The sequence below is a fragment of the Trichosurus vulpecula genome, chromosome 4 (genome assembly GCF_011100635.1).
Source record: "Trichosurus vulpecula isolate mTriVul1 chromosome 4, mTriVul1.pri, whole genome shotgun sequence".
Lineage (NCBI taxonomy): Eukaryota > Metazoa > Chordata > Mammalia > Diprotodontia > Phalangeridae > Trichosurus > Trichosurus vulpecula.
The window spans coordinates 390,070,201-390,087,173 of NC_050576.1; the positions used below are offsets into that span (position 1 = coordinate 390,070,201).

The 16,973-nt window shown below is 34.4% G+C and overlaps 1 protein-coding gene across 1 annotated transcript in view; it reads right to left on the reverse strand.

Moving 5' to 3' along the window:
- The window catches only part of TUBGCP3 (tubulin gamma complex associated protein 3), a 167,796-nt gene that overhangs the window by 65,901 nt on the left and 84,922 nt on the right, over positions 1–16,973 (reverse strand). The window contains exon 11 of the mRNA XM_036757300.1: positions 11,545–11,711. Coding sequence (XP_036613195.1) covers positions 11,545–11,711 — 167 coding nt within the window. The remainder of the gene's footprint in view (positions 1–11,544; positions 11,712–16,973) is intronic.

Consider the following 16,973-nt stretch of genomic DNA (forward strand, 5'->3'; position numbering starts at 1 on the left):
CAATACCTTCACCTCATTTAGCCAATGATTATTTATTAAGTACTTACTATGTACCAGAACAGAGAATACAAATATGAGCAAAAGGATAGCCCCTGCCCTCAAAGACCGCACATTATAATGGATTGAAGATATCACATAAAAAGAGGTCAAGGGGTGGAGGGGTGGGGGTGATGGAACATACTCAAGAGTAATGACATGATGGAGAAGTCTGGATTGCAGCCTGGTGAAAAACGAAGAGATGGCTGGACTGGCCACCCTCCTTAAATGAAAGTTCTAAAAGAGGCCATCAATCAGTGGGAGGAACAAGAGTAACTACGGGCACTTCTGAAGTACAAATTCCATGGCTGCAGTGATGTTGTGAGATAAAGAGTTTTCTAGGGTATAACAGAGGAATCTGGACGGCAGCCTAGTGAGAAAGGAAGAGATGACTGGTCTAGGTGTCCTCCTCAAATGTAGCTTGTCACCCTCAAAAGAAACCTATTTTATTAATATTTAGCCTAGCCCAGATGTTTTTCCATCTTTTCCCATGTTCATCTGCTTTTTGTCCTCCTTCCAATTTCATTCTTAAACACTCTTGGGATAGCTTTACTTAGCTGTATCTCTTATCAGGTTTTCTATAAATTACTTCCTACTCTTTTATAAAGTTTCAGGTTGTCTTTACATGCACAATAAAACCAATTTCCTTAATCCTTTATTTCTAACTCCAAGGGGAATATGTAACAGGTCCTTCTATTGAGCTTCAACTCATTTTTGTCTTCTAGTTTTGTATAAAGTGAAACCATAAGGATTAATACAATTCAGTTCCTCCAGTATATGTACTCACTATTGGTGACTGGACACAAGACTAACATTTAGAGTACCAACAGCTAAATTAATGTTTATAGATTATCTAAAAATACTAGGTCTCTTTTCTGACACCTGGACACCATCACTAGAGTAGACCTGCTAGGACACAGAGCCATTTTGTATTTTTGCATCAATGGGTTGCCAAGACCAAATAAGTCATTACCAAGTGGTCAGCCTACTGGGTGATTCACCATTCTGTAAATGGCTAGGTGGATCCCTGGAAAGTCATCTTTTGTCAATAGTACAAGTATTATAATGACTGAGGAGCTCAACTTAAGATTCCTAACTTCAATGCTACTTCTAACTACTAATGTATATGCTAATAAATATTTACTGAATAGAATTTGTGTCATCTATTTTCACTACTCAGAGGCTTTGATTAATCCCTGGCTATGGATTACATTCTACATGGTATTAATTCTTATGTATTTCAGATATAGATATGTGCATACTACAAAACCCACAATGTGAAATCTCCATTTATAATAGTCTCTGTCAAATGCAATTTGACAGGGCAGATAGTACAGTGGAGAGAGTGACGGGCCTGGAGTTAGGAAGACTCATCTTCCTGAGTTCAAATCTGGCCACAAATACTTACTAGCTGTGTGACTCTGAGCAAGTCATTTAACCCTGTTTGCTCTGTTTCCTCATCTGTAAAATGAGTTGGAGAAAGAAATAGCAAACCACTCAAATGAGGTCATGAAGAGTCAGACACAACTGAAAAACAACTCAACAACAACAAGAAGCTCCTTATTGCTGCTAGAATCAAACGAGAACTCGTGTTTGGCATTTAAAGCCCTTTACTATCTGACTCTAACTTATATTTCTGAATTATTATGTATTACTGCTCTTTTGTGTTCTACATTCCATTTACTATATGCAACACTGCATTTTCAATCTTCCAGCCCCTGCACAGCTTATACACCTTGCTCTCCTTCTTTACCTTTTCCTCCCAAAATTCCTAAGTCTACCTACTTTAAGGTTCAAGTGCCATCTCCCACATGAAGATTTTCTTGATCACTTCAAATTTGTTGTTGTTGTTGTTGTTCAGTCATCTCTGACTCTTCATGGCCCTATTTGGGGTTTTCTTGGCAAGATACTGCAGTGGTTTGCCACTTCCTTCTCCAGCTCATTTTACAGATAAGGAAACTGAGGCAAACAGGGTAAAGTGACTTGCCCAGGGTCAGAGAGCTAGTAAGTATCTGAGGACAGATTTGAACTCTGGCAGATGAGTCTTCCTGACTTTAGACCTGGCACACTCTCCACTACGCCACTTAGCTGTACTCCCTCCACCCCCAAATTACTTTGTACTAAACTTTGAATATATTTACTACTTATCTACTTTTTTTCAATATAATTCATTCAAAATATGCTTACCATAGTAGCACTTAGAAAGCATTTGGTAAATGCTTGCCGTAATAAACAATCAGAATAAAGTTTGAATTAATGTTTGTGCCTATATTTGCTATATTTATTTCAGATACACATCTTAAAAACAGCAGTATGACTAAATCCTAAGTATACAATACATATCTAGTCACTCAAATACCATTTTTATTTATGATTTTCAATTTTTACTCTGTTCTTGTTATTAAAAGAAAGTAAAAAGTGAGGGGTAATGTAGATTACTGAGGAATCATACTAAGGGATATCAGTATCCACATACTGGAAATGAGCATATCTAGTAGGAAAAGAAGGGTTTCTTTTTTTGGATATCTATCTCTAAATGAAATTAAAGGCACTTTAAAAATCAAATTCAACCACAGAGAAAACTACATCTAAGCAAGCAATACAAAAAACAGAAAAGAGTTCAGAAAGTAGGAGACTATGCTAAATCTTAAAGTACCAAGGTGAGCTATATGACATTCCCCCTTCTGTTTTGGTCAGGTTTTACTAAACATGGAATGACTAGTTCTAGAGTTGTCCTACATTTGGTACTCTTATTTTTTCACATATAACTTCTAACTTTAGTAGCAGATCAACTTCAGGATCAAGGTTACTAACTTTAACAACTAATGAAATCGAGAGGATCAACAGTGAATGATGACCATCAGTTTGAGCCTCAGCAATTGTATTTGTTTCTTAACCTTCTTTCAGATTTCTTTAAACCTGACTAAAAATAGCATTCCACAAAACAGTTCTTTAGTCTTATTGTCTAAACATTTCAATATTTGTGTTCTAATCAGCTATGTGACAATGGCTTTATCTCTCTGGATTTCAGGTGAGGGTATTAAGCTAAATAGTTCAATGTCCCTTCCAACTCTGATATACATCCAACTTGTATATTCTATATATACGTATGTATGTATATATACAAATATATGTGCATATATATCACATGTAATATATTCTTCATAATATGTCTGTGGCACTTCATCAACTTATTCCTAAAATATTAAATAAAGAGAAAAATGAATCAAGGGAGAGCAAAATTCATCTCTTTTACCCTGTAAAACTATTAACACAAAGAAAAATCTCAGATTTTAAAATAAGAACATCCTAAATAGAAAAATCCTTATAAATAATAAATCTTATAGTGCCAATACTACAAAAGCAAATTTTTTCAAATAAGATATAACTTTTAGCAAAATATTTCTTACTTAGGATATTATCAGTTTATACAGAGATTATAAGTTATCACAGAATTTGAAATTGGAAGGGTCCTCTAATTTTATTGATAAGCATCAGAGACATTAGGTGACTGGCCAAAGGTTCCATGAGTAACAAAGTACACAGTAGGTCCACTGCCTCCAAAGGCAGTGCTTTCTAGACAATATTACATTAGGTAAACAATACATTTTAGAATTTAAAGGACGCTAGACGACCTTGCTTGCTCCAAAATATGCCCCCCCACTAGCTTTCCGTGGTGCCATTCTCCCCTAGACGGTCTCGAATATTCCCAAATAGAGTTATTACTCCAGTTAGATAAAGTCAGGTCATTTTGTCAACCAAAACACTCTTCCATTTGGAAAGTCATTATTGCTAGGTTGCCGACTTTAGATATATCCCCTACTCCTACCCTTTACCCTTTTCTGAAATACCCCATATCTATACTCTTCCTTGCTAGAAACTTTTCCTCATTAACTGGGTCCTTGTCGGCCTATCACATGAGAAGTGAGAAATCAACAGGATACATTTGAGAAGCATATGGCCCTCTTCCACATTATGGAATGACCTTGCTGTACAGGACTAACCCAGGCCTGAATGTACCAAACTAAGAAGGAGCATCAAGAATGTAGAATAACTTGGGTCCAGGGGTATTTCTCACAGGATCACTGTCTGTCATAGTCTAATGATTATTTTACTCAAGGTCTAGACCAGGGGTTCTTAACCTAGGATTTGTAAACTTTTTTTTGTTTCTTATTTTATATTTTATTATATTTTATTTTATTTTATGTTAATAACTATATTTCCTTTATTTTATTATTTTTATATTTATTTTATTTGTATTTTATTTATTATAAATATATTTCTATTTATTTATTATTTATTTTATTGCTAATAACTATATTTCGATATAATTGGTTCTCTTAATAATCTTATGTATTTTATGCAGCTAAAAATATTATTTTAAAAGATCCATAGGTGTTTTATCAGACTGCCAAAGGGGTCCAGGATACTTTAGAAAAAAAAAAAAACCTCTACTTTAGACTCACGCACATATTTATACTATCTCATTGGAGAACCAGTGGTATCCCTCTCAGTTGACTGTAATCTATCCCACTATATTTCTTCTTTCCCTGACCTTCCCTTCACTAAATCCAGTCAGCTCTCATAAATTAAAAGCCTTACCTCGGGTGCAATAAAATGTACACATAACAAAAGATTACTGCTTTAGCCCCATTTGCCTAGTCTAGCTCTTCTAGGGAAGTCTCTAAACACACAAGAACAGATACAATAAGCTAGGATGATAATTGTTTCCAAAAGCCTAAGATTCAAATACATATCACCTTTAAGGAGACAAGACAGGGACTGTCCCTAGACTTCCCTAATTAGCAAGTAAACTTTCAATATTATGGAGCTGGTGTTTTAGCACAGAGAACCTGGCCCCAAGGGCTGTGGGTACTTAGTATTGGCATATGAAGATAAAGACCAATTTCAGTTTCAGCAAAATAAGAGATGACTTTGACAAGAGTCCAGGAACAGATTTCAGCAACAGTAAAATTTTGTTGACAAATTTTCAAGCAGCAGTCTTGGTTTTACTCATAATGGCAAGCAACTACATTAAGAGTCAGTAAATATCATTTTAAATATTTTCAAAGGTTGACTTGCCACATACCTTTTTCCCTCTGTACTCTGAGGATGACTTCATTTTACCATCCACCCAGTAGCTTACTCTCCCCCTCTCACTTTTGTATTTGTATCACCAATCCTTAGGACCAGGCTTAACACACAGTAGTACTTAATTTTTTTTCATTCATTCATGTTTTCTTATACCTGTGCCTAGGATATTTAGTGGAATAAAGGGTATTTTCTAACACTATCCTTCATAGTAGTTATATAGATTCAGATTGTGCTAATAAGGTCATGGTCTTGTGTTTAATCCTTCTATTAGCTAGTTAATGAATTGATATACATATTTAAGACTCCACTCACAGTAGACATTGATAATACACACCTTAAAGGTTTTTTTTTTTAAAGAAACGAACAAAGCAAATCACTTGAAGCCAAAACTCCTCATCTTTACAGATACTTAAAGTGTTTGTCAAAACAATTATTAATACATAGTCAATGCCAAAAATTTAGACATCAGAAAGGAAAATTTTAAAGCAGACTTATTTGGTTTACATTAACTATTTAATTTTGAATATATAACTAAAGTCCACTTTGAAAGACATAAGGGATTGCATGAGGCTATCAATGCTTTAGTAGATTACATTATATTCTATAAAAATAAAAAACCTTTAGCCCAGCAAGAGTAATCTAAAAGGTTACTCAACCAACAAACTATACGTGTCATTGTTCTGTAGCTTGCCACTCAGCATATTAGATTAATTGCATTTACAGTATTTATCTGCTATTCATTTAAACAGAAGAGCTAGTTTTTACAGACAACACACTAATTTATCCTGGTAATTGGAGTGCAGACGGATTTTTATCAGTGTGAACAATGAGAAAATTTAATTTAAAAAAGAAAAAAACCTCAGACAATTCAGTCATCTTTAGAAGTTATGAAAGCATTGCTTCATCTAAGGGCAAAGTAACATGCAATTACTCTACCTAGAAAACATCTAGTTGCAAACACAAAGAGGCATAGGTACATTTTAGATTATAATTAATCCTGTGAAAAATATATAGTTATAGAGAAAAAAATCAAGGTCAGAATATAATTGCGATATGCTTTTATTTTATTGATGCATTTTCCACTCAAGGTTCTTTAATTTTCACCATTATGTCAAACACAGAAAGAACTGAGAAAAAAACATAATTGTACCATGATTTCTCATTAACTGTTGGACAAATGCCAAGGCCTTCTTACTAAAAACAGAAATAAAAAGGGTAATTTTCTTAGCAAGCAACTTAGTTTCTAAGAATCAGATCCATTAATACAGACCCTTAAAAGATCCCAACTTCAACTTGTCAATCAAGTAGATGACTAATGTGAAGAGATTTCTCCAAAGGCCACACCTTGAGAAAATAAAATAGCCTTTGGATAAGAAGAATGGGTGATTGGTCACCCCTTTTTTGAATAATAAAAGACTTTTTACAGGGAAAATTTCAAAACTAGAGTAATTCTTGGCTGGAAAAAAAGTGCTGAAATAAAAACTTAAGTCTTAAACGGATTCAAAGGCAAATTCTGAAGTTCTGTAATCTGATTGTCTCTATTTCACAGATCTTCATGTTCAAAAGAAATTGATGAAAATTTTTTTACCTCTGTATATAAGTATAGTTCAACATGAAATCATCTATTCTAAACTAAATAAATACAACACTAGTTTCCTTCCTTCTGTTTCTCTCCTCTTCCTCTCTCTCTCCTCTCATCCTCAAAATGCCTAACTTCTTTTCAGCTTTGGCAAGGGGTTGAACAATCTTGATAACTAAGTCACTTTATTTCTGCTTCATATATATAATCATCATGACCAATAGAGAGGATTTATAAGTTATTCTATCAACAAAATAGGTATACCCTTGTAGGCAGCCAAATGGTGAAATGGGTAGAATGCCAACACCTGGAGTCAGGAAGATCTGAGTTCAAATCCAACCTCAGACACTTAATGGCTATCTGACCCTGGGCAAGTCTCTTAACCTCTGTTTGCCAGTTTCTTCAACTATAAAATGAGGATTAATAATAGCACCTACTTCTCCAGGTTGTTGTGGGGACCAAATGAGATAATAATTGTAAAACATTTAACACAATGCCTGGAACATCTGAGTACTATATAAATATTAGCTATTACTAAAAGTGGAATTTCTTCTTTATTGCTTTTCTGAGATACTTCAAGTCAAGCTAATGGAAAATTTTGGCAGAATAACTAGAAAATTTTCCCATATAAGGGAGGAAAAGGGTCAAAAGATAATCTATGTAATCAAGAAGGGATAAAAGGATCAATTTCTACCATCTAAAAATATTGTGTTACTAGGAGAAACAGCTAATACAACTAAAGAAAATATCATGGTACAGATTGATAGCCACATCATCCTAGAAACCATACAAAAGCAAATAAACACATAAAACAGATGAACACAAGAACTAACAAGGAAAAAAGTACTAATTTTTATGTAAAATACATGGGGCATTATTTACAATTTTCTTTTAATGGTATTTTACCAAAGAAAATCCTACAATAGGCTAAAAACAAGAGTAATGCTGTTTACTAATAATAATAAACAAAGACCAAAATGGCTATTTGTAAAATCATGGCAACTCATTAGAAGTCTATAATTGAAAAACATAAGCCATAACAGAGACCATAGCTGTTTGACATTGTGGGAAGCAAAGATTGAAATTCCATCCCATCTCCCATCCCAGATAGTAACAACTCATACTTATATAGCATTCATAAAGAAAATACTTTTGTGAAGTAATACAAGTATTATTATTCTCATTTTACAGATAGGTAAACTGAGGCTAGGAGAAGTTAAGTGACTTATCCATAGTTACATGACTAATAAGATCTAAGGCTGGATATGAAGCCAATTCCTACTGGCATTTTAAGATTTGCAAAGTGCTTTATGTACATCATTTCAACTGATCCTCACAATAATCCTATTATGCAAATGCTACATATATTATTACTCCTTTTTGCAGATGAAGAAACTGAGGCCGAGAAAAGTCAAGGGGTTTGCTCAGGATTATGCAGTAGAGTCTGAGTTAGGGTTCAAATCTAGTTCTCCTGACTCCAGTTTCAACACCCTATTCACTACATTATATAGCATGCTACCTCTCAAAAGGCACAAAGAAATACAGTTAGCTACATCATATATAGAGTTCAAACTACTAAAAATATATAATTTTGAAATAGCAGTGTTAAATAAATGTACAAACTATCCATCCCGTGGAACGGTCGCACTCAGCTTGTCATTACACTGTAAATATATGCCATTAGAACAAAAGCTACTCAAATGAATGAAGTATTCCATTTAAATATACAAAGAATAGTATTCATGGTCTCCTGGACTAACAAGAAAGAGACCCAACACTAAAGTTTCACAAATCTAGCACTATAACTTCACAAATCAGGGTAAACCTAATGTCAAGTATAATTTATATGTGCTATTATTTTAAATAAGGTATTGTTTTCTTTATGCTATGTTTGTAGAGTGGGATGAAACAAAGAGGTTCCTAAGGAAGCATTCCATATTTATGATATCCTTGTGTTATCAACCCAGTATCACTAAGCCTCCACCAAAAACATTAGTAAATTTGGAAGTATCTTCATTAGGTTCATCCTACACACACACACACACACACACACACACATACCCTCAAGGTATTTAGGAGGGGGAAGAAAAGGTCTGGATAACACAGAGATTAGATCATCTATCACTAAATAAGACCTGACTCTAGATTAAGGCTCATTTTTTAAAAATGAGATTGATAAAAAAAAAATTCAAGCTATGTTCCTCTTAAGAAAGAAAATCAGAATTTAGTAACTACATCCAAAGAAGCTAAGTTGGCTACTTTGGGAATAGCTAACCCCCCCGCCCAAAAAAAATTAGGAACGATGTTACACATTCTACAATATTTTATTATTTTTAATTATAATTATATTTTCAGAAAAACATTTATATGTAGTATAATTATTTACCTTTTGCTAATAAATACATATAGCTACACATTTACAAATATTTCCATATTTCGAAATAAATCAATGTCAATAAAATAATAAATAAAAGGCTTTTCATTTGTGGTCCACTAGGTCATACTCTTTCTCAAAAAGTAACATTTAATACACAATCATTAAGTACACAAAATATGACAATACAATAAGAATATATCAACATCCTGGAATTATGCATTCAATTCTATTTTCTTTACCTCAACAGCTCTAAACATTCCAGCAAGCTTATAAATGATCCATGAGAAAACTAAAATTATGTAATATGGTTGTAATTTTTTAAAAGGCCACAATATTCATATTAAATAATCAATAATTGTTTTCAAAATAGCTACCATCTCATCCTATAAATAAAGAACAAGTAGCAAAGATAACTCTAACAAAGGAAATACTCTACCAAATCCTACTACCACAAAAGTTATAACAGCTAAGAACCAAGAAGGAAGAATTTAAGTTGGCACATCTGATGAATTAGAAAGTTTTGTTATGAGTCAAATGTAAAACTCTAGCTCAAATTCCATTTCTTCCACTAAGATTTTTATTAATAAGCAAATAAAAGTTCAGTTCACATTTAGCTACTAAAAATGAAGGATCTCTCTCACTAAATTTATTTTAACATTGAAATATCTGAAATCTCAACCCCTAGTTGTGAGCTGTTAAACAGTAGAATGCATTACAAATTCATGCTATATAATTTCCAATCCTTCATTGGGGATAAAAGAAAAAAGTCATTTACCTCAAAAATTTACTTTCTCCTGGAAAGCAATGCCATAAAAGCTAAAAGGAGAAGTTATCTAGGAGGAGAGGATGACCTCTGCTGTCAAAAGATACAGGGATAGGAATATAAACATAGCTAGTAAATATGAAGGAATGTAAGGAAGAAGAGAGAACACTAACAACAATGCAGTAAGGTGAATCAGGAAAAGAGTCACAGAGAACCGAGCATGTTACCTGACAGCACTGCGTGAAGACAGGGATTCTGAGAGGGAGGAATGAAGAGAGCCTATAGAAGACACTGGGCATGGCTTACTTATATTAAAGCTGGGGGTAGGAGACAGATTGTCAAGTTTGGGTTATAGCTATTCCAGTTTGCCTAAAATGAAAAGGAGTAACATTAAATGGGTATGGCATGGTAACTGAGCCAGAATGGAGAAAGTCTTAAAGGCTGGACTTAAGAGTTTCTGAGGAGCGTAATAGTCAGACCTTATACCTGTGAAGATGATTTTTTTTAGCAGTATGGCAGATGGTGTAGAGAAACTGAAAGCTGAAGACTGAGAGGTGATAGAGACCTAAAATAGGGTAATGGCAATCTAAGAGGAGAGAATCAGAGAGACAAAATGTTGTGGAGGTAAAATCCCTAAGACTTGGAAAATTTGTTAACTGCAATAGATGAGGGAGAAGAAAGACTTAAGGACAGTATCGAGGACATAAAACCGCATCACCAAAAGGATGATGGTGTTTTTCACAAAATAGCAAAGTTTGAGGGAGAGGTAAGCTTAAGGAAAATAATGTTCCATTTAGGTCATGTTGAGCTTAACATGCCTAAGGAACATCTAGCATAAAGTTAGTGATATAGAAGTGAAGTTGATCAGAAGAATCAGGGATACATATATGGACGTGGGAATCATAAGAATAAAGAAGATAACTGAAGCTATGGAGTAAGAAAATCACAAAAGGAGAGGATACAGGCTCAAGTAGCAGAGCTGAGACTAGAAATCAAGTCTCGCAACTTCATCTCAATTGTTCTTTTCAGTAAGTCTGGCTGTCTAATATTTTTATTTACACTTAAAAATGCAATACTGCAATATTTAGTGAAAAAGGAAAGAAAGGCAAAGACCCTGGTGTCCTAAATCCTAACCCTATCAAAACACCTCACTGCACTACCTAAATTTCTAAAATTAGTCCATAATCATTCTCATGTTGTCATACATGAAGCATCTAAGTGGTGTTGTTTTTAGGGATGAAAAAACGAAGGCTCAGAGAATTTTAAGTAACCTGATATTCAGACAACTTCAAATGTGCATCTCTGACTCCCAACTTTCTCAAGTCAGATATAACAGGGACTTTCATTGAGTACCCAAGTGTCTTCAGAATCACCTGAAGACATAACCTGCTTACACTAAAATTTCTGCTCAAACTTTATGTACCAAATGTTTGTGTAATCTCAGGCAAATCACTTATCTCTTGAGCACTCTGATTTCTACACTTATAAAAACTAAGATAAGATCTGAATTCTAATAACCTCAAAGATGTATGAATATGAGATAATAAGATAGCAAAGTATTTTGAAAAATACAACGCCCTATAAAAATATAAAGTGATATTAAGGGAAATATAACAGTAAAAATTATGAATGACAGTAAAAAGGCTAATTACCTCCCAGGTATTATATACCTGAAAATACTGTATCATTACTTACTTCATGGTATGTATCTTCCAGCTCTCCATCATATATCCAACGGTAAAGAAAATTCAAAACAGGATGCGATACCAAACTGAGAATATGTTGTACTAGGGATCTCATGTATGGATCTCCTGTTTTAGTATAGGCATGGACTGCTGAAGCTAGTTCGCCACCTTTCCTTCCTGGGGGAAAAACATTAATTTTTAGAGATCAAGACTGATCAATTTTAACATGTGTGCTAGGTAGCAAGTATGACTAAAACTGACCAAAGAGAAAGATCACCTAATAATAGTCTTAATTCTGGTAAAAGCTATGCAACTAAAGTCTCTCTTTCAATTCGCATAACTAAATTGTGATTTTTCAATACTGCTTGAGCTATTTTTGGGTGGAAAGTTATATTACCTTGAATTATTCACAAATAGTAAATTCTTTCTGAAGAGACTCATTACATTTGATTACAAGCTAAAATTCAAGTCTTTTAAAATGTAGACTCAACAAAAGTAAAGTTGCTAACAAATATTTAAATGAAGATATACAAGATGGCATTAGATTCTGAAATTTCAAATTTTCATCTTCATGGAAAGCACTGCAAATAATTTTTTACCCATGCTGCCAGTATGAAAATAATTTTAGGTTTTCTTGAGAGTGCTCTTCAAGGATAATTCAAATTAATAATAATTAAAATTAGTTTCTATTATTTATAAGAAATCACTGATTGACCATTTTAACTTTGCTTAATACTTAAGAGACGTTAAAAATTTGACATGAAATTGCACCAAACTTTTAAAATGTTTTAAGTTCCATTTAAAATATAAACAAAATTCAAAGATTTGTAGACTTTCTTAAAGTATGACACATTATTCTACTATCTATTTTTTATTGCTTCTAAGTCAGGTCACTACATTCCCCAACAGTTTAACTTTTCAAAACAAAAGCATAAATTCACAGTCTGTGCTTCTTCCCAGATGAAGAAAAACATAATAAATCAATTAATTGTAACATTCACTTAAAATGGAATTTCAAAGTGTTTTTGGTTGATCAGAAGAATAAAAAGGTTATTTTTTAAGGTAGTATTGGACTCCACAGAAAAAATGAAAAATGTACCACAGTCATCTCTAAATATGTCCTCCCCGCAACTTCCTGTTCACACAAAGGACTTAACCTCTTAATACATGTCTCTTGAGCTGAACTGAAATCAAAATGATGGAAAAAAGGAAATACCCCTCAAAGGACTAATTTTCATTTTGGACATCTGTATGCATGGACATATGGACATAATCATATTTCTACATATAAACAGTCCTGATATTTCAAACTGAAACTTCATACTTACAAATCACACTGTTAGTCACAAAGCAACTACAGAAAAAAAAAGTAGGTTAAACAACAACAACGAAAAAAAGTTTTAATTAACATTAAAAGGTGTAAGCATTTTTTTTAAATTGTGAAACTAGACTTCTGTTTCAGCAGAAATCTAAGGATTTCTTTTCGCCATGTTGGTAACTAGGACTTCCTGTTGCTTTAAAAAAAATTTCCAACCCCACACAGTCAAATCTATTAACTTTCATTCACTCACTCTTTCAATAAGCATTTACTAATAACCAAGCACTGGCTTGAACAACACTGCACTAAGGAATAAAAAAAGCAAAAGGAGAACATAGACCTTCCCTTTCAGAATTCCCAATTCAGTTTGAGAAAAAAAATGAACAAAACAATTTTTTAAATAGTTCTAGAACAACAGATAAGTTCTGTGAAATACTATGTGCCAAAGTCTAAAAAGGCTGAAGGCTTAAGAAATTCCAAATAAAGAAAATATATTTTGAGGTAATTAGAAGTTTTCATGGGGTTATAGGATCATAGATCCAGAGCTAAAAAGAGGCTATCTAGCCCAATGTCTTCATTTTACAAATGATATAACTGAAACCCAATGAAAATAAATGCCTGGTCAAAAGTCAAAAAGTAGTACGCATCAGAGGTAGGATCTGAATCCATAATCTCCTACTCCAGAGTCCATGCTCTTGAGCTGTGTCTTGGGTAACGGCAGATCATAGAAGGTGGCATTCCAGGCAGAGGAAAAAAGTGGCAGAGGTTATGTCTGGGGACATTTTATGGTGGAAAGAAGCTAAGGATTCGATGAGAATGAGCTTGACCTGAGCATGGTGGCACATGTGTGTGGTCCCAGTTACTAAGGAGGGTAAGCCTGGCACATTTCTTGAGTTCAAGAGCTCTAAGCTGATGGGCTATGCTAATCAGGTGGCCACATTAAGGTTAGCTTTAATGGATGAGCTCCCAGGAGCAAGGGACCACCAGATTTACCTGAGGAGGGAACAAAACCACCCAGGTCAGAAATAAAACAGGTCAAAGTTCCTGTGCCAATATGAGTGCGATTAGTCATTTCACTTCCAGCCTAGGCAAGATGGGGAAAAGGAAGGAAGGAGTTAAGGAGGGTAAGAAAAAGGAAGGAAGGGTGGGAGGGAGGGAGAAAGGAAGGAATCGTTATAGTTATTTAAGAGTACCTTACATTTATACAGTTTTTAAGAATCCTCAAGTATTTTAAAATATCTCACTTGAAAGTAGAAGAATTAAATGTTCAACATATAGTAAAATCTTCAGAGAATGAGACGTTCTGATAAAGAAAAATTTAGGATTAAACTATACGATAGTTGTGAAAACACTATGGTCAGGAAAAGCAATACCCAAAATGTCTATTAAATGAAAACATTTTATAACTAATGTATGTTTTTCAAGTCAAAAAGATATTTTTCAAATGAAAATACAAGAAATATCCACATTTGTAACTTGAGATAGGACTTTTTAATACTTTATGTAATAAATCCTAATTACATTCACTCTTTTGTTTGTTCTAGGGGTTATATTTTAAATTACAGAATCAGTAAATATTATTCTATTCCACACAAAAATTTCATAAACAGCAAATTTAGTAACAAAAAAGTAAATGAGGCGATGTTTCCTCTAATTATTACTGATTAGTTCAATTATATTTCTTTTAAAAATTCTTATTCTCTTAAGATTAGATTATGGACAACAGATCAATAAAGGGAAAGGAATAAAAGTTTGTGTTAGCTTGCTCACTTTCCTACTAAGATAGAAATTAGACTCAAGTATACTAGATACTGGAAGGTATAAAAATATGAAACTGCAATGGTTCCTTGTAGATATAACTAATAAACAAACATGTATTAAACACCCATGTGCCAGGCACTGTGCTAAGTGATCAGGATATACAAAATAAAAGTCCTCATTCTCAAGTAATTTACACTCTGGTTTCATTAACTAAAGTTTATGGCAACTAGTTCAACAAACTGTTGAAAAATATGATTCAAGATAAAGAAATTTTAAGGAGGCAAAAATGTTTATAAACTATTCAAAAGATATATCTATAATCATAAATGCTGGAAGACTGGGTTTCCCTGTCTTCCACCCAGGCTTGAAATACAAGGCCTATTCATGGGTTCCATCACACTCCTAATGGGAAGAAAAGTTTTATCAGACTCTTAAGTGGGCTAGCTCAGTGACCAACAAAGAAGAAAAAGAATAAATATGGGGGGTGGGGGGCGGGGAATAATATTATGTGCAGCCGCTTCAGCCTAACCTGGTTAAACAAGCAAACAAAATAGGAAAAATGGAAAATGAACAACATGGAAACTTACTCTGACCTTCATCATTTCTTGGAGACATTTAACCAAAGTGAAATAGCCACACAACATGGAGCCTGAAAAAGCTCAGAAAACACCAAAGTGCAAACCCAAGATGAAATACAGGCAACCAAGGACAACATTTATTTAGAGGACAAATGTATCCGCAAAAAATTACACAAGATGATGATGACATTCTCCATCATTAAGAAGCATCACCTCATAAAAAAATAAAACATAACTAAAAAAATTATTTTTTAAAATTTTTATTATATTTTTATATTTATAATATAAAAATAAGAATACAGGTGATTTCTATAATGAAAAAAAAGTGAGCCAAAGAAACAATTTCAAAGGAGATTCATTAAAGAATATATCTTGAAAGTCACACAACTAATTGTAACATGAGTACACTACAGGGCAATGAAAGCTATCCTACACAAAGTCCAAGTAAAAGGATTCCCTATTGATACTGAGATTCTCCAAATATTCCTCTTCAAAAATGATACATTAGGGTAGGGCCAAGATGGCAGAGTAAAAGCAGGGACTTGCTTGAGCTCTCCCCTAAACCCCTCCAAAAACCTGTAAAAAATGACTCTAAACAAATTCTAGAGCAGCAGAACCCACAAAATGACAGGAACAATTTCCAGTCCAAGACAACCTGGAAGGTCGACAGAAAAGGTTTCTTGTACTGGGCTGGAAGAGGAGTCCAGCATGGGCCGTGCTGGCACAGCCATGGCCAGAACAGGTGTCAGGGAACTGAATCACTGGCAGCTGTGACAGTTTCCAGACCTCTCAACCCCTAAACGCTAAAGATAACTTAAAATGTCAGCAGGAAAAGTGTGTGGGTGAGAAAAGAGTATTGTCTAGCCCCAGCCCCAGCCCCAGAGTAGAAAGAGGAGCATGATCAGGTCCCAGCCCTGGGCAGCAGTAGCAGTAGCAGTAGCAGCAGCAGCAGTGACTGTTTCCAGAGCTCTCTGCCCACAGACAGTGCAAGGATCAAGTGGCTGATCAGAGGGGGATTGCAGCAATCTCTTTGCTGGTGCTGAAGCAGGATTCTCTTGCTTTGCTTTGCCTGGATTTGGGTCATAGTCCTGGGTGGTGGTCCTGGGGCAATGAGGAGGACTGTAGTGGTAGAAACTGTGGTGGCATTGAAGAAGGAATCCTCTTCACAGTTCCAAGTCAGAAAAAAGTGCTTGAGGTCACTCACAGACCAGGAGAGGAGTAAAACCTCTCCTTTGATCATGCCACCTAAGAAGAATTAAAAAACTACAGTTCCCTAGCAGTACCTCTGAAAACAGCTGCCCAAAACCCTTGAAGCTTGGGACTGTATACCCTCCACATTTGAAGTAGAGGTCTACCTTAACAAAGAGTTAAAAAGTTAAGTAACTGTCTGGGAAAATGAGCAGACAGCATAAAAAAAAAAAAAAACTCAGACTATAGAATCTTTTCTGACAAAGAAGATCAAAACATACAAACAGAAGAAGGCAACAAAGTCTATAACTTCTACATCTAAAGCCTCCAGGAAAAATATGAATTGGTCTCAGGCCATGGAAAAGCTCAAAAAGGATTTGGAAAATCAACTAAGAGAAGTAGGGAAAAACTGGGAAAAGAAATGAGAGTGAAGCAAGAAAATCAGGAAAAACGAGTCAATAGCTTAGTAAAGGAAACCCAAAAAAATACTTAAGAAAATAACACCTTAAAAAAATGGACTAACCCAAATGGCAAAAGAGGTCCAAAAAGCCAATGAGAAGAAGAACACTTTAAAAAGCAGAACCGGCCAAATGG